The sequence below is a fragment of the Myxocyprinus asiaticus genome, chromosome 10, assembly GCF_019703515.2.
Source record: "Myxocyprinus asiaticus isolate MX2 ecotype Aquarium Trade chromosome 10, UBuf_Myxa_2, whole genome shotgun sequence".
In the NCBI taxonomy this organism is placed as follows: Eukaryota; Metazoa; Chordata; class Actinopteri; order Cypriniformes; family Catostomidae; genus Myxocyprinus; species Myxocyprinus asiaticus.
The window spans coordinates 49,320,867-49,342,136 of record NC_059353.1 but is presented as its reverse complement, the minus strand read 5'-3'; the positions used below and the strand labels follow the sequence as shown (position 1 = coordinate 49,342,136).

Below are 21,270 nucleotides of genomic sequence, written 5' to 3'. Positions count from 1 at the left end.
TGTCTGGACTTGAAGAGCCAGTTGATTGAGAGGTATGGGGAGACCTGCGAACTTGGTTCTTCTGGGAGGTGGTAGATTATGTTGTTGAAATAAAGGAAGAAAGGTCCTACTCTGGCTGTGGGAATCCAACTTTGACGCTCCCACCTCCCAGCTCCTGAAGCTTCGCTCACAGCTGACTGCCAGGAGGCGGAGGCTGTCACTGCAGCAGTTCTTTCCTACACCGGAAGAGGATGAGGAGGAGGCACCCGCTCCTCAATCACTGACAGTGTCCACGGCCACGAAGGCCGTTTCCTTGCCGCTGTCAGTGCTCACGGCCAAGGAGGTCGTTCCACTACTGCTGCCAGTGCCTAAGCCTGCCACGGTCAACGAGCCAGTGCCCATGCCTACCACGGTCATCGAGCCAGCGCCCACACCTGCCACGGTCAATGAGCCAGCACCCACGCTTGCCACAGTCAACGAACCAGTTCTTGAAGCCTCGTCCATCCCAGAACCAGTGCCTGAAGCCTCGTTCGTTCCAGAGCCAGTGCCTGAAGCCTCAGCCATCCCAGTGCCAGCATCCTCGATAATGAAGGCCGTTCCCACAGCAGTGCTCCCGGCCGTCCGGAAGAGGAGGAGGAGGAGAAGGGCTCCTGTTCCCCAATCACTGCTACCACTCCCAGCCACGGGGCCTGTTCCCCAGTCACTGCCAGCGCTTCCGGCCATGGAGGCTGTTTCCCTATTATTGCCAGTGCCCACGACCATGGAGGTCGTTCCCCTTTCACTGCCTGTGCTCACAGCCACTGAGACTGTTCCCCTGTCCCTGCCAGTGCTCATGACCAAGGTTGTTCCCCAGTCTCTGCCGGTCTTAACGGCCATACAGGCCATTCCCCTGTCGCAGCCAGTGCCCGAGCATTCCACGGCTCCGCCCCCTGAGACTTATACGGTTCCGCTCCCTGAGCAGTTCCCTCCTGAACCCTGTCCAGCGGCCGCCATCCAGTTCACTGCCCCCTCTGCCCTGAGGCCACCTCCCGGGCTGCCAGACCCGACTTCTGCCCTGAGGCCTCCTCCCAGGCCGCCAGACCCTGCCTCCATCCTGAGGCCTCCCTCCCAGGCTGCCGGACCTGCCCCTTTCCTTAAGTTCCCTCTTTGGTTTGCCTCCCACCCTTCCCTCCCTTCCCTCCCTTTCTGTTTGTTTTTTTTTGCTTTATGTTAGTGCTTGTTTTGTCTGTCTTGTGTATTGCCAGGGGGAGGGGGGGTGTACTGAACTGTCCTGTCACTCTGTCAGTCTGGGTTTTTGTCTGACAGGACTGTGGCATTATCGTCCCTGCCGTGCACTCTTTGGTCTGTCTTGTTTCATGTCTGGAGTATGGTGTCTGGATCCTGACTTCCTGTCTGGTTCGTTTCAGTCTGTATCAGGATCCGGACACTCATGCTCCATGTCTGTCTGTTTATGACGTAGGTGCATTGCGCTTATGTCATCTTGGTAGCATGCATTCGCATCAATAGTTTGTCTGTTTCTCGCGAACACGGGTGCGCGTCGCGTCGCACTCGCATTGCGCTGCGCGCCCAGGTTTTGAGCTGTCTTCACGTTGTGCTGAGGTTCGGTCACTTCGGTCTGAGATTTCAGGTTTGTGTGTGGCCGAACTCTCGCACAGGTGTCCTGTCTTGTTTTTGTCGCCTGTTTCGTGCATCGTGTGGTGTTTGTCTCATGATGTACGCTTAGGTTTCGTTTAGTATGCATTCTCTCATTTTGTTTGTCGGTTGGCATGGGTATATATTGCCTTATTGTCTTGGGGATCTCATGTCGGTCCTGTCTGTCGGTCTGTTTCCTCCTTCCCTGGTTTCCACAGCCCAGCCCAGTCTGGTCGGTCCTGTTCCCTGTTTCCCCTGCCTGGATTATTTACTTTGTGTTTTTCCCCTTCGGGGTAGTTTATGTTTATTTTTCCCCCTCGTGGGAGTTTTTTGTTTGTGTTTTTGCCCTTGTTGTATTAAATAAATTCCCTTTTATTTTTTAACTCTGCGTTTGGTCCTGCCTCTGCAGTTCTTCACAGGATGTGCACAAGTAATCGACTAATCGAGTACTTGTTTAGCACAAACTAATCAACTAATAAAAATACTACTCAAAAATTGCAATTTGAGCTAAATCATACTACACTTCACCTCTGAATGTCTCAGCAAGTCTCGAATGACCAACTGAGACATTAATGTACTGAGAATTGTAATGAAATGTAATGAGAATTGAATTAATGCATATTGTTTTTGTTTGTTGAAGTTAGCCTATTTTGAAACCATTCTTGGTAACATTTGTGAATAAAACAAAATATAAGTTTTACGTACGTGTCATACCTGATATTTAATCGATTGGTCGTGTTTTTTTGTGGTTTAAAAGTACTTGACTTCAAAATAGCTTGTTAATGCCCTTCGCTAGTAGGAACAAAATGTACATCTATTCCTGACCACATGTAAATCGTGTGTTTAAGTAATCCAAATGTTTTTTGCCTGCGTTTAACTGGTACATTTCTTGCACTCAAGCTTCATGTCAACCTATTTTTGTTGACATCTTGGACTATTCAATTCACAAAAGAACATGCAATGACCGTAAATTCCACACTTTTTAAAACTAAAGGTTATGAAAGGTCATTACTGTTCAGCATACAGTGCTGGGTAGATTACTTCTGAATTGTAATCTGGTTCTGATTACAAATTACATGACTAAAAATGCAATCAGTAATGTAAACTCTGGAATTACATTTTAAAGTAATCTAATCCGATTGCTTTTAGATTATTCTGGATTACTTCTGACCTAATTATTGTTTATTTGATATCACATGCATTTGAGTAGCATAAGCTTGTCCCACTTTTAGCATAATTCCACCCCCGACCACCCGCCCCCCTCCTTTGAAAAAAAAAAAAGACTTATCGAACGTATATCAGCTGTAGGCTGATTCAGAATGAAACATTTTAGTATTTAATAAGACTAAGAATGAGAGGGATCAATTAATTATGAAAAATGTACTGCCTGATTAATATGAAATCATGTAATCATAAAAGTAACTGTAATCTGATTACAAGTATTTTAAAATGTAATTTAATATAATTACAAGTACCTGAGTTTTGCAATCTGATTACGTAATCCAGATTACATGTAATCAGTTACTTCCCAGGACTGTCAGTGTAGATGTTAAAAGCGTCCTATTCGCATTTACTAGAGAGTCTCATGCTATCTTTATATGGCATTTTAATAGGCATGGATTATGACAGTTGTGATTGTGCGTGCATGCATGCACTGTTTACGACTGAAATTCAGATATTTACTAACATACGTTTAACAAACAAATCTGGGGTATACACAGCATTTGTGAATCCGAGGGAAACTTTTCGGTAAGATTTATTTTACATGCAAATTCCTCCCAATTTACTAATATATTCACTAAATGTTCATGAATGAGGCCCGGTGTGTTTCGAGTCAGTAAGTGTTCATTTGAAGGCATAGTTCACCTTAAATTTCATTGTTTACTCACCCTCATGTTGTTCCAAACATTATTTTATAAGAATTTTTTTTAGTGGAACACAAAAGGGTACATTTTTAAGAATTTTTATTGCACGACTTTACCAAATGTAAATGTATCAAGCCCCAAAAAGGACCAAAAAACATAGTTGAAGTAGTTCATACGACTCATGTGCTTATTCTTTTTGCCTTCCACTAGGGAAAAAAGGGCGAACATATGAAACGAAGCAAGTATATGAACGCAGACGCAAGCTTGATTTTGTGCGTTGTTGCGCTCCAAAATATCAAGAAGGATATAGCTGCAGGCATAGCTCCAAAAAGAAGCAGGAGCTCCAAACTGCCATTAAAGATATAGGGAGCTCCTTACCTTACCCTTTCTCTAACCTTAACCATGAGTGGAAGGAACGCACCTTTTGGAGTTGGCGCAACCCATTTCTAGAGTAACCACGCCCCCTACTGGAGTAACTCCACCATCTTTTGGATATTCCGCCCCCATTTGGAGGTCTCCGGCCTGCAGTTATACCTACTTGAAAATATCAAACCTTAATTCATAACACAACGCAAGTGCACATGTCATTATCGACGTTGCCACAGGGGGTCACTTTAGTGAGATTAGTGTGAACTGTCCGCTTCTACGGTGAGTTTTCTCTTTCAAGTCAACTACTGTCATGGCGGATCAACAGTGGAATAGAACTGATGAGCAAATAAGTTAGTCAATATACTTAAAGCAACTTACCAGAATAATAACACACTGCACAGACTTTTGAAGTAACTCTGTCGCCCCCTTGAGTACTGAAGTTTGTTACTGCCACAGTAACGTAAAGTTACGGGTTTGGTATGAAATGAAGTTGAGTAAATAATAACAATTTCCATTTTCGGCAGAACTATTTCTTTCATTTTAGCAATTTTGCAATCTCATTCGCTCATTCCACCATGCTCTCTAGATATCGGCATCAGCATTGGCCATTAAAAACCCCATATCAATTGACCACCAGTCACAAATAATCAGAGGGCTTTAAATGTGCAGAGAGATTGATAAAACAGTGCTTGTCTCTTTGTGCTGAAAAACATTTGGAGTCTACCATGATAAGGCCTCTCGTCGACACATCCTCACACAGTGGTGACTCTCATAACCAGTTCTCTAGGTTTGTTAGTGTTAGTGCTGCCTGTACTGACGGGGCTCCATGGCTCGTGAGGCCGCAGCTGACTCAATAAATGAAGGAAGTTATACGGACAGTGTTGCTCGGGGGGAGCTGCCCTGTTGCTCTGGTATGTACCTGTAGAATCTAGTCCGGCCACGTTGGAGTTTGTAGCTGCCGTTGTAACGGCTGCATCAAGGGCTGTCGTACCGGCAGCAGCCAATAGCGATGAGGGCGAAATGTCCTCTCCAGTTTGCTCTCTCTGGTGAATGAGCGATCGAGTCAATTCCTCACTGTTCTTCAGCTCCTCACTATCTCTCTTCTTGTCGTAATTTAAAACTTTCCACTGTTGATTGACGGCCTGCCATCGATGAAATATGTGGAACACTGCAGGCCCCTCGTGGGCTATTAGAGCTGTGGAGAAGAGAAGCTCAGTTCAATATTTTCAGACCATAGTGCATCATTAAAGGAATAGAAAATTCATTGTTAATGTCATTATTTACTTACTATAGAGTTGTTCCAAACCCCTGTCAAATATGGTGCAAGTCAGTGTCAGAAATGTACATAGAGGCAATATTTTTTACTTTATAAGGGTATTTTTTTCCCAACCATTTAAAAAAATACTGTATCTCATTCAGTTTACGTCAAATACGGCAATTTAATAAATTCATTAATGCAATTTCTCAAGATTGAGAATTTATTACCTCTTCCCCGAAGAATTAAATCAACTTGTATTTTATGCCATAATACAATACCAACAATAAGGATTACTTTCTTTCTTCTGCAGAACACAAATGAAGATTTTTAGAAGAATATCTCAGCTCTGTTGGTCCATACAATGCAAGTGAATTTTGGCCAGACCTTTGAAGATTAAAAAGCATATAAAGGGAGTATAAAAGTAATCCATACAACTCCAGTGGTTTAATCCATGTCTTCAGAAGCAATATGATAGGTGTGGGTGAGAAACTGATCAATATTTAAGTAATTTTTTACTATAAATTCTCCTCCCTGCCTAGTAGGTGGCCTTTTTTATGAAGAATGCAATTTGCCCAAAACAAAAGAAGAATGTGAAATTGAAAGTGGAGGTTTATAGTAAAAAAAGACATAAATATTGATCTGTTTCTCACCCACACCTATCATATCACTTCTGAATATATGGATTAAACCACCGGAGTCTTGTGGATTACTTTTATGCTGCCTTTATGTGCTTTTTGGACCTTCAAAGTTCTGGCTACTATTCACTTGCATTGTATGGACCTACAGAGCTGAAATATTCTTCTAAAAATTTTCATTTATGTTCTGCAGAGGAAAGAAAGTCATACACATCTGGGATTGTAAATGATGAGTGAATTGTCATTTTTGAGTGAACTGTCCCTTTAAATGCATGGGTTCACATACTTTTTCCAGAATGGACAGTGAATAATTAAATGACATGTTTAATAAAGACAACTACAATTATTTGTTTGCCATAAGCAGATTGTGTTTGTCAATTATTATGATTAAGGTGACGATTAGACCACATTTTCTGAATAATTAATGCAGAAATGCAGGTACAGTAACTCCAAAGGGTTCACATACTTTTTCTTGGCACTGTATGCATGTATAACTAGAACTTTAATTTTAATTTTGGATAATATGAACTATAGATGTTGCAAATAAATATAATTTTTGTGCTCCCATATTTTGAGTTTCAGGTGCATTTTTGGTGGTATATTTGATTTTAGAGCTATTGAGTGAATAATGACTTAAATATCGGTCTGTTCCTCACACAAAATTACTACTTGGGATAAAGCACATGAGTCATATGGACTACTTTTATGGTGCTTTACAGAGCATGACAGACACGTTCAAGATTCATTAAACTTTTCCTTTTATTTTCCATGGAAAATATAAAATGGCATACGGGTTTGGAACAACATGTGGGTGAGTAAATAATTGCATCCTTTACATTTATTCCTTTCACGGTGTGATTATTGTCTGTTTTGTATGTTGTGCATGGATCTTTTTCTATATTTATCTACCATACTTTTGGTACCATTTGTGTTGCACTGCAAACTACACACAGTGTCTCTAGTTTAAGCATCAATCATTTCCTTTATGCTCAGAGATTCAGAAAGCTGAATGATTATACGTTTTTGGTACTTTACTAATCTCTAGAATCCTGGTGAATGTTCTGCGACCACTGGAAATCTGATTTAGTATTCTGTTTGAGAAGTTTCTTTTGGATTTATGCCTGTTTCCTACTAGGAAGTATTAATGGAGGCGGACAACTCTGTCTGACTCTGTTCCTCATTATTTTGGTTCAGGTCATGTGACCTACCCATTCTCAGACGTGTGCTGCCGAAGGTTTTAAAGACCTCTCTGTCCAAACATTCTCCTTCTGTCTGTTTTCCTGTCTGGACTGTAATTTTCTTGTGATTAGGTGTCAGCACATTGCATCATTTCCTGTCATTTTCCTGCCGCCCAAGAGTAATTCGTCTAGATTATTAGATTAGATGTGGAAGTGAGTGATCAATGTAAGCGCAGCGTAGTTCTAGCGGGAGACTAGCAGCTGTACATCATCACACCATTAGCTAGGTAACTCCTAGCCAATCACATGTAAGCCATTGCTTTATAAGTCTGCTCACAATCTCATTGCTGTTTCAGTGTGCTAACACGCAAACCTCCACCACCCCGCCACCACCAGTTGAGTCCCGTCCTGCACGGGGGTAGGCTCCTCGCCCCTGCCTCCTATCTCCAGCAGGATATGACGGTTCCGAGTACAACTTCTTCGAACAGACGGGGCTTACGCCAAAGAGAGACATTATATTTCTGTTTTATATTCATCAAATAAATGTCATCTTAAATTTCACTCAAGTCTGCGAGTCTTCCTGATAGAAAATATATTCTGAACCCCAGTAGCACTGTACATACCGATGCAGACCACATCCATGAAGCCGTACATCCCGTAGCAGATCTGGAAGAGCAGGTCTTGTCGTTGCCACTTGGCTGAAGGGCTGAGAGAAGACCAGACCAGCCACGAGATACTGGCGATAAGAAACAGGGATCCCAAGATTGCCGCTGCAATCTGAACCTTCTCTATAACCGTAAGGGAGATAGCTTGCCACTTCATTAAAAGAAAGACAGAGAAACAGAGCATGGTTTTTCAGTGGTACCATCTTTTCCAAAAGACTAACATCTAGTTGCTTTTGTAACAAAAAACTACAGGAAAAAAAAACCCCACGATAAATCAAGCAGAGGATAAAACAGAATATATATAGGCATTTGCGGTCCCATATCGAAAAGGCAAATTTTCAATATGACTACACTCAGTGTCATAAATTCAGAATACTGGATGTCAAGTAGTGTACAACAGTGTATAGGCACACCTTAAAGCTGAAGTATGACATTTCTGTGACTCTAGCGCCACCAAACAAGATTGCAAATACAATGTTTTCAAAGCATCTTTCTGAATATGCCCCAAACAGTCAGATAGCCCCGCCCCCAGCTCACACCATTGGTTGAGTAACATTGCTGGGGTGGGTCTAAGCGGGTCACTCAAAAACAAACTCAAGAATTTTTATAGTGCCACAAAAACATACATTTACCAGAATAATGGTGTTAACAGTTTTTGAGAAATGTAACCTCTGCTCACTTACAGTATGTAGTATTCTCTTCATATTAAGCTGGGATAGAAGAAAGTATTTTAACTAGAGCTACACAATTAATCAAAAAACTAATCACGATTACGGCTGCCACGATTATGTAATCGTGACATTACAGCCTTTAATCTAAGTCTGCTCCTGTTGTGTTGATGGTTTCTTTTTACGTGTTTTTGCAGCAGTGGAGTATTCTAACCAATCACAGACATGTCCGTTGAGCAATGTAACGCATTAAGTAACTTGGTCAATTAAAATTGGCTGTTAATAAGTTTCAATATGTCATATTTTTTACTATAGGTAGACCAATAATTTAAGCAATTAAGACACATATTGCATGTCTGATGGCCCAATTCCCAATGCGCTCTAAGTCCTCGTGGTGGTGTAGTGACTCGCCTCAATCCGGGTGGCGGAGGACGGATCTCAGTTGCCTCCGCGTCTGAGATCGTCAACCCGAGCATCTTATCACATGGCTTGTTGAGCGTGTTACCGCGGAGACGTAGTGCATGTGGAGGCTTCACGCAATTCTCCACGGCATCTACGCACAACTCACCACACACCCCACCGAGAGCGAGAACCACAATATAGTGACCACGAGGAGGTTACCCCATGTGACACTACCCTCCCTAGCAACCGGCCAATTTGGTTGCTTAGGAAGTCTGACTGGAGTCACTCAGCACACTCTGGATTTGAACTCACGACTCCAGGGGTGGCAGTCAGCGTCTTTACTCGCTGAGCTACCCAGGCCCTCCCGATGGTAGGTTTTGATTTTATGCCTCTTTCTTAGGCGTTAAAAGTGTGTGTGAGGATGTGCATTTATCAACCTCTTACATGTCACACAGACATATTGAATAAAGTAAAAACTGGTTTTGTTCAGAAAACAAACCTACATTTATTTCTTCTATTCTATAGATATCCCTTTAAAAAAAACTTTTATTAGGCCTAACTTTAACAAACATTATTTAATGCTTAAAAGATGCTTTATAAAAACTGGTGCGCAGCTCATATCCATCATTAACATCTGCTACTCTGAAGAACCATGTGATTGCCTACTTTGTGAAGTCACGGTAATTTAATCTTTTAATAGACATTAATAATCGTGATTACAATATTACAATATTAAAGGCAATAACTGACAATTATGATTTTTGTCATAATCGTGCAGCCCTAATTTTAACACTGAAAAAAGTTACATCAGCTTTAAGGAATTTTCTTTTTTTGTATCAAGATTGTAAAAAAAAACAAAAACAAAAAAAAAACATTTATTATAATATTTATATATTAATTAATTTATATATATATATATATATATATATATATATATATATATATATATATATATATATATTATTTTTTTTTATTTATTTATTTTTTTAATTTATTTTTTTATTTAATGATGGAGCAACATAATTTGTTTGAAAAGAAATGATAATGGAAGGTTGTTTTGATTAATTTTTTTATTATTATTATTTTTAAGGTACCACATCTGGGGTAAAAGGCCCCCAGGAAGGTTATAGTAATATTGTGTAGATATAGGGATAATAGTTATAGGGCAAAATTTGTAAACTTATGAAAAAAACTTTGAGACAGCAAGATGCTTTTTGGGGGGGTAACAAATTTAGATAATGCTTACTCAAAAGGGTGCACCATTTCCTGTTAATTTAAATCATATTTGGCATTTCATAACATCACAAGTATTCTATAAACAAATTAGTCTCCATTGCAGTGTTGGGTAAGTTACTCTAAAAAAGTAATTAATTACTAACTACTAATTACATCTTCTACAATGTAATTAGATTACTGTACAAATTACTCTGTCTGAAAAGTAATTTAATTACTTATTACTAATTACTTTCTAAAACCCTGATCAACTTCAACCAGATGAAAAATACAAGGATAGAAATGAAATTGTTATTTTAATTCTTTCAAATAAATCATATAAAATCAAATAAATTATTCATGAACTGGCCAAAGAATTTAAGGGGGCAGCGTTAAATTAGAAAACATATATTTTAACATTAGACATTACATTTCGATTTTAAATTCACTATGGTTTTATATAGAATTATTCTATAATCTATACAGTATTTAACATAGTTACATCAGAAGTACCTGTAATTAAATTACTGAACAATTAAGAGTGATGAGAATGAAAAAGTAATTTAATTACCCAACACTGCTCCATTGTGATTGGATCAGTCAATGTGAGCCCACTTTGAACATTTACATTTACATTTATTCATTTGGCAGACCCTTTCATCCAAAGCGACTTACAAAAGAGGAAAACATTATAAGCGAATCATCTTAAGGAGACAGTGGTATGAAAAGTGCCATATAACAAAGTTTCACTAGCATCAGAATAGTATTTAAGGCAGATTTAGATTCAGATTTTCTTTTTTAAGTGCTCATGGAAAAGATGTGTTTTTAGCCATTTTTTGAAGACATAAAGTGAGTCAACTACACGGATGGAGCTGGGAAGGTCATTCCACCAACGTGATACGATGAAGCCGAAAGTCAGGGAAAGTGTTTGTTATAAACATTCTTCATAACAAATCTATTCGCCCCACTTAAAGGAATATTCCGGGTTCAAAACAAGTTAAGCTTAATCATTTGTGACAATGTTGATGACCACAAAAAATAATTTCGACTCGTCCCTCCTTTTCTTTCAAAAAAGCATAAATCTGTGTTACAGTGAGACACTTACAATGGAAGTCAATGCCACTAATCCTGTTTCAAAAATACAGCCACAAGACATAAACAGTATGTGTGTTAACATGATTTTAGTGTGATAAAATCGCTTACTAACCGCATCTGTGTGAAGTTATAACCAATTTGCAACATTGTTGCAATGATGATGTAATGTCAGCAAACACTAAAATGACTGTAAAAACGACTATTACACAACTTTACAGTCCAAATAATACATGAGTTTTATTAGAAGAAATAATGCAAGTGCTTTTATAAAATTATAAGCTTCACATTTCTGCCTTTAAACCCTCCAAAAATTGGCCCCATTGACTTCCATTGTAAGTGCCTCAATGTAACCTCCATTTTTGCTTTTTTTAAAGAAAACGAGGGACAGTGGTCTGGGTAGCTCAGCGAGTATTGACGTTGACTACCACACCTGGAGTCACGAGTTCGAATCCCAGGGTGTGCTGAGTGACTCCAGCCAGGTCTCCTAAGCAACCAAATTGGCCCGGTTGCTAGGGAAGGTAGAGTCACATGGGGTAACCTCCTCGTGGTCGCTATAATGCGGTTCTCGCTCTCGGTGGGGCGCGTGGTGAGTTATGCGTGGATGCCGCGGAGAATAGCGTGAAGCCTCCACACATGCTACGTCTCCGCGGTAACGCGCTCAACAAGCCACGTGATAAGATGCGCGGATTGACGGTCTCAGACGTGGAGGCAACCGAGATTCATCCTCTGCCACCCGGATTGAGGCGAGTCACTACGCCACCACGAGGATTTAGAGCACATTGGGAATTGGCCATTCCATATTGGGGATTAAAAATAAATAAAAAAAGGAGGGATGATTCAAAAATTTATTTTTTTTGTAATCCCTATACCACACATGCTTTTGATTAAGCTTACCTTTATTGAACCCGGAATATTCCTGTAATTAAAAACAATGTGTTTTATAAGGGCCTTTTTACCCCAAATACTATCCTTTCAATTATTGGACAGATATTAAAAAAACATTTGATTTAATCACCTTGAACAAACCTGAAAATGGCAAATAAATATTTTAGCTCAAAATAAATGTGGTAATTTCAGTGATTTTCATTAGCTACATAAATTTGCAAGATTATAACAAACATTAGATAAACTGACCACAAAATCAACCTTTAGACACCACACACAATTATCTCATGGATCAGGAATATTTTTCAGTGCATAGTGACAAAATATGGTGGGTGTAGAAAATTAAGTCCCACCTTACAGGTAAAAAAGCCAATCAGCTTTATGATAGCAACATAACCTGTCGGTTAACTCGAGAGCTGACACTCAAGATGCATGCACATTAGCTGAACCAGCCTGAAAAATAGTGTTCAGGTAAAGAAGCACAGGTTATGATACCACTGATGTCTGATTTTACTGCTGATTACAAATATATGTTATCTGATCATAATCTTGACCAACCGTTTGTAGATTTCGGTCTTTCCCCATTCCTTGAAATGGACTTTGGTCTAATGCGCCTCATGAGTTCAGTACAGCGGCGAGTTGTCATAATAGACATAATCCAGTTTTCCATGCTTTCCACAATGAAACCTACTTTCTTGTCTCATTGCTATTACTTTTCATTTATTATAGCACCCAGTGTAGATATACCAGGTGTCTGTAGTAGTAGTGTTTTACCTGCAGCGGGTTCTTGGTGCTGATGGCGATGACCTGATACTTATAGTAACAGAGTTCACACGTCCACGAGCCTCTCTCACTGATCCACTTAATGAGACACGGCTGATGAGTGCTGCGAACCGACCCACTGCAGCGACACGGACTCAACAACTCACCCTGATACACACAGAGAGAAATATATGAGCTGTGATATACTGCTTATACAGAATGAGGTCAGGAGACATAAAGTCAGAGGAGAGACGGTAAATACTATATCTTAGTCTCACATTTGGGTGTTTCTTCAACTTTGTGCACTTTTATCACGGTGAACATCTAGACAGTAAAGTCTCATTAAACATGTTTCACACTCTGACTAGTTTGTTTAATTTGTCTACTTACAATGTCCAGCGGTGTATGTATATGCATCACAGGAGATTTATGTCATTCAGGTTCTAAGCTTTCAAACGATACCTATTTTGTGTTGGTCAAGACTGGAGTTATTAATATATTGATGATGTTTTTTTTCTTGCGCCCATCCGAGCTTAAAGGGTTAATGGAATAATCCGGGTTCAGTGCAGTGTAGCTAAATCAACCACATTTGTGGGATAATGTTGATTACCACAAAAATACATTTTGACTCCCCCTTTTTATAAAAATGGAGGTTCCAGTGAGGCACCTACAATGGAAGTGAATGGGGCCAATTTTTAGAGGGTTTAAAGACAGAAATGTGAAGCTTATAATTTTATTAAAGCACTTACATTATTACTCCTGTTAAAACTGTACTATTTGTAATGTATTATTTGAGCTGTAAAGTTGTTTAAATCATCATTTTTACTGTCATTTTAGGGTTTGCTGACATTATATCGTCATGGCAGTTGTAAAATTGGCTATAACTTTCCACAGATGCGGTTAGTAAGTGATTTTATCACAGTAAAATCATGTTAACATGCATATTGTTTACGTCTTGCGTCTATACTTTTGAAACAGTGAGTATTTTAACTTTTTCAGATTGGCCCCCATTGACTTCCATTGTAAGTCTCTCACTGCAACACAGAGTTTTGCTTTTTTTTATAGAAAAGGAGGGACAAGCCCAACTTAATTTTTGAGGTAATCAGTATCATACCACAAATGCTGTCGATTGAGCTTAACTTGTATTTAACCCGGAATATTCCTTTAAGATTTCTTTTGAACCTCTAGAGAAGACACATGTGAAATGACTGGAGTGTTTTTCTTTAGGAGAACAATCTGAGAAGCAGAAGTCTCAATTTGCTCTCCTTTTAATCCCATTGCTGTCTAGGACAAACAGTTGAAATTTGTGTTTTTTTTTTTTTTCTTTCCTATGGCTCTGTTTCTTCCTCCAAGCAGTGCAGCTCTCATTGAAAGCCGCCTCGAGCTGAACTTAACATGAATATTGCATAGGCACGACCCTGATGCTCTTCAGCCAACAGAGCAGCACCTCCATCACAGCATCAGAGGAAATGGAGAGGGAGTGTTAGTACAGACACAGGCCTGTCTGCAGATGGACTTAGTGGGAGTAAGTTGGCCGGACAGTATGAGGAGAGAAGGAGCAGCCAATGAGATGAAGGCAGCACAGGAGGAGATGGGGAGCACGGCCAAACCTGCAGCCTAATCCACCTTCCATGTTTACAGGGCAGCGAGTGAGCAGCAGAAATCAGGCTCTCGTTGCAACTGTGACAATCTGTTTCACTTACTGCTCTCTCTGAGTGTCACACTGACACTATCTAATATCTCTAACTCTTTACTCTAATGCAGTGGTCGCCAAACGCACTGTAGGCACGTGTGCCATACACACAAGAGAGCGATAAGAGTGAGAAAGATTCATTTTTTTATCTATTTATTGATTGCTACCTACATTTTTGCTAAATTATTTGTACATTGATCATTGTATGTATCGCAGCAGTTTCCTGGTGAAATTATACATTTTAAAGTTTGCATTACATAAACTACATTTATAAGTTTGGTCGAGTGCAATCAGATTGCACGGTTGCATGTAAAGGACAGAGGAGCACGCGAGTCGACACGTGTGTGTGTATATATATATATATATATATATATATATATATATATATATATATATATATATATATTTTTATATAATATATATATTAAATTTATAATTAATTAAATATAACTTTTTATAATTATTTAATCATTATATATTGAATTATTGTTATTTAAGGGGCTTTCTCAGCAAATATTTACGTATGCGATTAATTCAATTTATTAAACGGCTTACAATATAATTAATTCGATTACAATTTTTAATTGATTGACAGCCCTAATTTTTATGCATGTTGTGCCATTAGCTAACCATCGTGCTAATGCCAAACGCTATTAATATTTGCATTACATTTACAGGCAGTACCTGAAGTCAGTGTTGAAGTCGAGACCAGCTCATCCGAGTCCAAGTCCCGTCCGAGACCAGAAGAGGGTCGAGTTCGAGTCAAGACTGAGACCAGTAAAGGCTGAGTCTAAGACAAGAGTTTTTTTATGAATGTATTAAATGTATAGTTTAAAGAAATATTGACTCTAGGCGCATATATCAAATAAACCTCATTTATTATTTTCTTAAGTTTATGTTGGTTAAACAATATTAACAGTTGAAAATAAAAATTAAGTGAAAAAACTGGTATTACAATTAAAGCTGCAAGCAGCAATGCGGATTCCTCCTCAAAACTGCAAATTATGTAAAAATTGACATAGTAGAGACATGTACTTCACACATGTACACAACATTTCATTAATTTGTTATTAAACATTGCAAGAGTCTTCATATGAACTGGTGATTGAATCAAAGTATCGGTTTTATGACTAGCGGATTTGTAAAGCATTATTTTAGCATTAGCGATAAATAATAGTAAACTGTAATTCTGTCATCTTTTGACATATCAAGGTGAATTTGAGCATAGTGCTTCAGAGTGATGTCATCTTGAAGCCTGTTAGGTTGGAAAAAACACTAGTCAAAATGGCATTAGATTTTTTGGACATATGGATAATGAGACAATGTGGACATTTACATAAATGTGCACCTTTCAGCCATTTTGTATTGTATTCATTTTTTATAAATATCAAATTGAAAGACATGTATCCTACACATACATACCGAGTTTCAAGTCAATTGGAGCTATGGTTCAGGAGGAGTAGATTTGTGTAGTTTTGGACAAATTTGTATTGTACAGGAAAATCCATCATGGCGGACTTTATGGGTTCTAGAGGCTTTTTTGTTCCTCATGAGAAATGAGGCATATATACCAAGTTTCAGAAATGTGGGACTTATGGGGTGGAAATGGCATCACTTTGAAAATTGACAAATTGGAGTGTGGCCTTTAGCGCCACCTATAGGCTCATGTGGGCCATTTTTAGTGTGGTAGTTACTCGTGGCCTGTAGTATCAATGTACCAAATTTCAAAACTTTTTACCAAGGAGATCTTGAGTTATTGGGCAATTTAGAGCTACAGGAATAAGAAGAAGAAGAAGAATACTAACAAAAACAATAGGTTTCCTCCTACCGGAGGAATCCTAATTACGGCATGTCAGTGTTAATAAAATGTCAGTGAAAAACTCAAATGTTCGTTGTGCCTATGTGGTTTAACATGGCAATACAAACTACCAGCGTACAAGTCAGTTAAACATTTCTGCTTTACGAAATACAGTAATACTGTACTATAACTAAAATGGGCCTAAAAACCAAACAATAATGTATTAAATATGACAATTTTTACGCAGAAAGTGAATATAAACATTTACATTCAATTTGTTAACAGTTTTCTCAATTGCATTACTATATTTCATTCGTTGTAAGTCATGTAGTTTCTGTTTTTGCCTGCAAGATTTCATCTCGGGGTACGCACAGAAACCGTTTTTATTATTTGTGTTCAGAAACCATTAAATTCTGATGACATTGAGAGAAGTATTTTTACATTTTCTTCAGTATGTGTAGCATTCATGTAACTAATGGCTGAAGCATTTCTAAAAGACTAGAGGCCGTTCAGATCAACGCAGTGCAACAAATCCAGATAGCACACGTACGTCTCTGAGATGTCGGTTTTAGATTTTTCCATCTGGAACATCTGTTAAACATCTTTAAAAAATCAGATTTACAATCATTCTAAATCATAAACGTCTCATTTGCGGAATGTCTTATTCACATCCGAGATATACTTATTGACATACGTATAATAGACGTATTGCAGATGAGCAATCAACGTAAAATAGACGTCTTCCAGATGTAAACACACACATCAAATAGACGTCTGGGTGTTGTACATGTGCTATTAGGAAATAGAGTATAACACAGGTGTCTCAAGACACATTTTTAACAGTTGATGTTCTTTTTAACTTGACAAAAGAACTTAAAAAAAAATTTGTGGCACTCGCAGGGCGTGCACAGACATTTTGAGGGGCATTGGCTCAAACTGAGAAAAAGGGCACCCCCCTTCCACCCCCTAAATACAGTTACAGAGAATGATTTACAAACTTTTCAAAATCATATCGTTAATAATTAGGCTTCATGCTAATGCTACTACTGTTGTTGTTGCTGTTATAACTCGTGTTCCATTCTAAGACTCCCATGTCTATCTTACGCCTTATCAAACTCTTAGTATTATGTCCCTTTACAGTAAGTCAGTAAAATCCTCTCACCAGTACCTGACTCCTTATACTCAGAACACTTTCACTCACTCTCTGTCCTCATGCCTTGTGATTTTAATAGTATTGTCTATGTATTAACATGCTAAATACACAACTCATGTAAAATAATGCATATAACTCATTTTTTATCTGTAAACTAATATTAATATTAATATTAGTTTTACTTAAATTATGCTTTACTTGCAAACACAAAGTTATACATTACTTCCTCCCATGGCAATTTAAGTTTAAATAACATAAAAATGAAAGAAAAGTATTCATTTTTAGGGACTTACGCCAGCTCTGCGAATCGGGCGTTCACCCTATGAACAATGCACGTTAACACATTTGGGCCCGCTCAAGCAATGTCAATCGTAATTAATGCACATTTCTGACGCATTTGGGCCCACTCAAGTGTCAAGTGCCTTATTTAAACTTCCTAAGTTTAAATAACATAAAAATGAAAGAATCGGGCGTTCACCCTATGAACAAATGCACGTTAATGCATTTGGGCCCGCTCAAGCAATGTCAATAGCAATTTATGCACATTTGTGATGCATTTGGGTCCACTCAAGCAATGTCAATAGTAATTAATGCACATTTTTGATGCATTTGGGCCCGCTCAAGCAACGTCAATAGTAATTCATGCACATTTTTAAAGATGCGACATTTTTTACGTATTTGGGCCAGCTCAAGCAACGTCAGAAGTAATTAATGCACATTTTTGATGCATTTGGGCCCGCTCAAGCAACGTCAGTAGTAATTAATGCACATTTTTGATGCATTTGGGCCCGCTCAAGCAATGTCAATAGTAATTCTTGCACATTTTTGATGCATTTGGGCCCGCTCAAGCAACATCAGTAGTAATTAATGCACATTTTTGATGCATTTGGGCCCGCTCAAGCAATGTCAATAGTAATTCTTGTACATTTTTGATGCATTTGGGCCCGCTCAAGCAACGTCAGCAGTAATTAATGGACATTTTTGATGCATTTGGGCCCGCTCAAGCAACGTCAATAGTAATTCTTGCACATTTTTGACACATTTGGGCCCGCTCAAGCAACGTCAATAGTAATTAATGCAATTTTTTGAAGATGCAACATTTTTGACGCATTTGGGTCTGCTCAAGCAACGTCAATAGTAATTAATGCACATTTTTAAAGATGCGACATTTTTGACGCATTTGGGCCCGCTCAAGCACCGTCAATAGTAATTCATGCACATTTGTGATGCATTTGGGCCCGCTCAAGCAATGTCAATAGTAATTCATGCACATTTTTAAAGATGCGACATTTTTTACGTATTTGGGCCAGCTCAAGCAACGTCAGAAGTAATTAATGCACATTTTTGATGCATTTGGGCCCGCTCAAGCAATGTCAATAGTAATTCTTGCACATTTTTGATGCATTTGGGCCCGCTCAAGCAACATCAGTAGTAATTAATGCACATTTTTGATGCATTTGGGCCCGCTCAAGCAATGTCAATAGTAATTCTTGTACATTTTTGATGCATTTGGGCCCGCTCAAGCAACGTCAATAGTAATTCTTGCACATTTTTGACACATTTGGGCCCGCTCAAGCAACGTCAATAGTAATTAATGCAATTTTTTGAAGATGCAACATTTTTGACGCATTTGGGTCTGCTCAAGCAACGTCAATAGTAATTAATGCACATTTTTAAAGATGCGACATTTTTGACGCATTTGGGCCCGCTCAAGCACCGTCAATAGTAATTCATGCACATTTGTGATGCATTTGGGCCCGCTCAAGCAATGTCAATAGTAATTCATGCACATTTTTAAAGATTCGACATTTTTGACGTATTTAGGCCCGCTCAAGCAACGTCAATAGTAATTAATGCAAATTTTTGACACATTGGGCCCACTCAAGCAACGTCAGTAGTAATTAATGCACATTTTTGGTGCATTTGGACCCGCTCAAGTGTCAAGCGCCACTTCCCTCGGCACTCCTGATCCGCTGCCTCTAAAACAAGACACACGACGCAACAGCCGAAGATGGTCGTCTAGCGCATATTTACATAAACATTAAAAAAAAAATAGGCAGAAAGTCTTTTACTATTCATCATGTATGAATTGCTTTGACACTCTGGATAAAAAGCATCTGCAAAATAATAAATATTTGCAAATCTAAAAAAAATTTCTCCAGAGGGGCACCTCAGCCCAGGTGGGCAAAGGGGCAGTGGCTTGGGCCGCCGTGCCACCCCTCTGTGCATGTCCCTGGTGATACGTAATGCAAGAGTCAAAGACATCCGTTAAGCATGTTTATATAGAAAAACAACTAAAAAAACAGCAGGAATAGACGCAACCTGTTTGGTGTGAATAGCCCCTTATTAACAAGACACCGCACCAGTGGAAATTTCTCAAAGTTACCTCTTTTAAAAAGTAGTCTTTTGTTGACTTGGTAAATATCCACTTTATCCAATGAATTGTTTGTTCTCTGTTTTCTAAAATATCCCGATACGGTTTTAATGAGTGAGAAAGTGCTGCAAATTATTCAGTGAGATAGCAATCCGAACTAATCGGACTGAATAGCCAATAGATTCAGACCTTTTTGCTAACCCGTTTGGCCAATTTGCTGAAAAGAACCGACTCAGTAGAATGATTTATTTGTGAATCGGGCATCACAAGTTCTGATTCTACTCAACAGATAGAAATGCGGGGACAGATGTCAAGATCGCTGATATTGTCAGTCAAAAATGTTTGTCAGATAAGTTGAAGCTTTCACTGTACAGTATATTTTTGGAAAAGGGACTCGACTGGACTCAGGGTTAAGTCCGAGTCCACACTTTTTTGAGTACGAGTCATGACCGAGTCAAATTGCTCATGAGTCCATGACAAGACCAGGACCGAGTCCGGTCTCGAGTACGATAACACTGCCTGAAGTACCTTAGTCAGATTGTAACTCCCCAATGAAACTGTGTCAGTCATGTGTTGTTGTGAATTATGAATAAGTATGACTCAGAAATAAACAAACATCTAAACCATTGCTGCGTGGATGGAGACTTGAGGATGGAATCTAATAGATAAACATGTAGTTGTGCAGAAAATGACAACTTGCTGAATGCATATTAAACATGCAAATGGCGAATAAAATGTAAGCAAAAAAAGTTGTCTTTAAAATGCTCAAATGGGTGCAGTCTCGGGCTACCACTGTCACGGCTACCTCTCTGCGTTGTGTTGTGTTCAATTAATAAAGACTGGAGTCCAACTGCTAGTTCATGGGTCTTTATTGGAGCAGGCTGTGTAAGATGGAAAACATGCAGTTGATGAATGTTGCAATGACAGTTTCCCTGTTCCTGCTCTCTCCACTCAAACCTCATGTGGACTAAAGTGGGAGAGCAGCAGTGCGCCAATGACGTCACAACTTCAACATGCATAAAACTCATATAAATGGTAACAAAAACATTTATATTTTTTTTCCACAAAATAATTTCTCCTTTTTTTCCCACACATATAAATCAGTTTGTAGCAGATGAATATAGGGATTTTGAGTGAAGTTAAACAGATTAGAATTAATACCTGCTACATTCGCCCCCCTTTGAATTCACCAAAATCCCTAAGGCACACCAAAGACTCAACCAAATTCATTCAAACATTCTAGAATGTCTCTTCACTTACTTCAGCTTGAAAATGCTACCTTCTTAAAAGGTTGAGAGAAATCTAAGGGTGATCAGGCCTTAAGGAACTCCCAGAATAAGATAGTGCCTTTTACACCATACCAACCCTTAGCCCAACATCTTTGACTCATTATGTAATAAATACATGAATCCATTTGGATGAAATACTTTATAGTCTTATAACTCGTTCTTGAGTATTTCCTACACCCTGAATGTCTCAGTCAACAGTCCCATAACTAGGCTGTTCTATATTGTATGTGTCTCTTACGTTTATAGTAGGAGGGGCTCTGTCACTATTTGAGTCTGTCTGATGTCTACAGTACTCTGTAGCAAGATTGTTAACATCACTGAATTCTTCAGAGCAATCACCGTCCTGACTTCGCTGTGT

The 21,270-nt window shown here is 38.9% G+C and overlaps 1 protein-coding gene across 2 annotated transcripts in view; it reads right to left on the bottom strand.

The window, feature by feature from the left end:
- The window catches only part of LOC127447541 (E3 ubiquitin-protein ligase MARCHF4-like), a 51,031-nt gene that overhangs the window by 17,742 nt on the left and 12,019 nt on the right, over window positions 1–21,270 (bottom strand). Inside the window, exons 2-4 of one of the 2 annotated variants that reach the window (XR_007898398.1) lie at window positions 12,618–12,773; window positions 7,540–7,732; window positions 4,224–5,040 (exon numbers count right to left, since the gene is read on the bottom strand). Coding sequence is in view for 1 of the 2 variants with exons in the window: in XM_051709500.1 (XP_051565460.1) it covers window positions 4,598–5,040; window positions 7,540–7,732; window positions 12,618–12,773 (792 nt within the window). In the remaining variant the exon portion in view is untranslated. Of the gene's footprint in view, window positions 1–1,192; window positions 5,041–7,539; window positions 7,733–12,617; window positions 12,774–21,270 lie in introns of those variants that run through there. The other variant, XM_051709500.1, reaches the window with a different exon arrangement.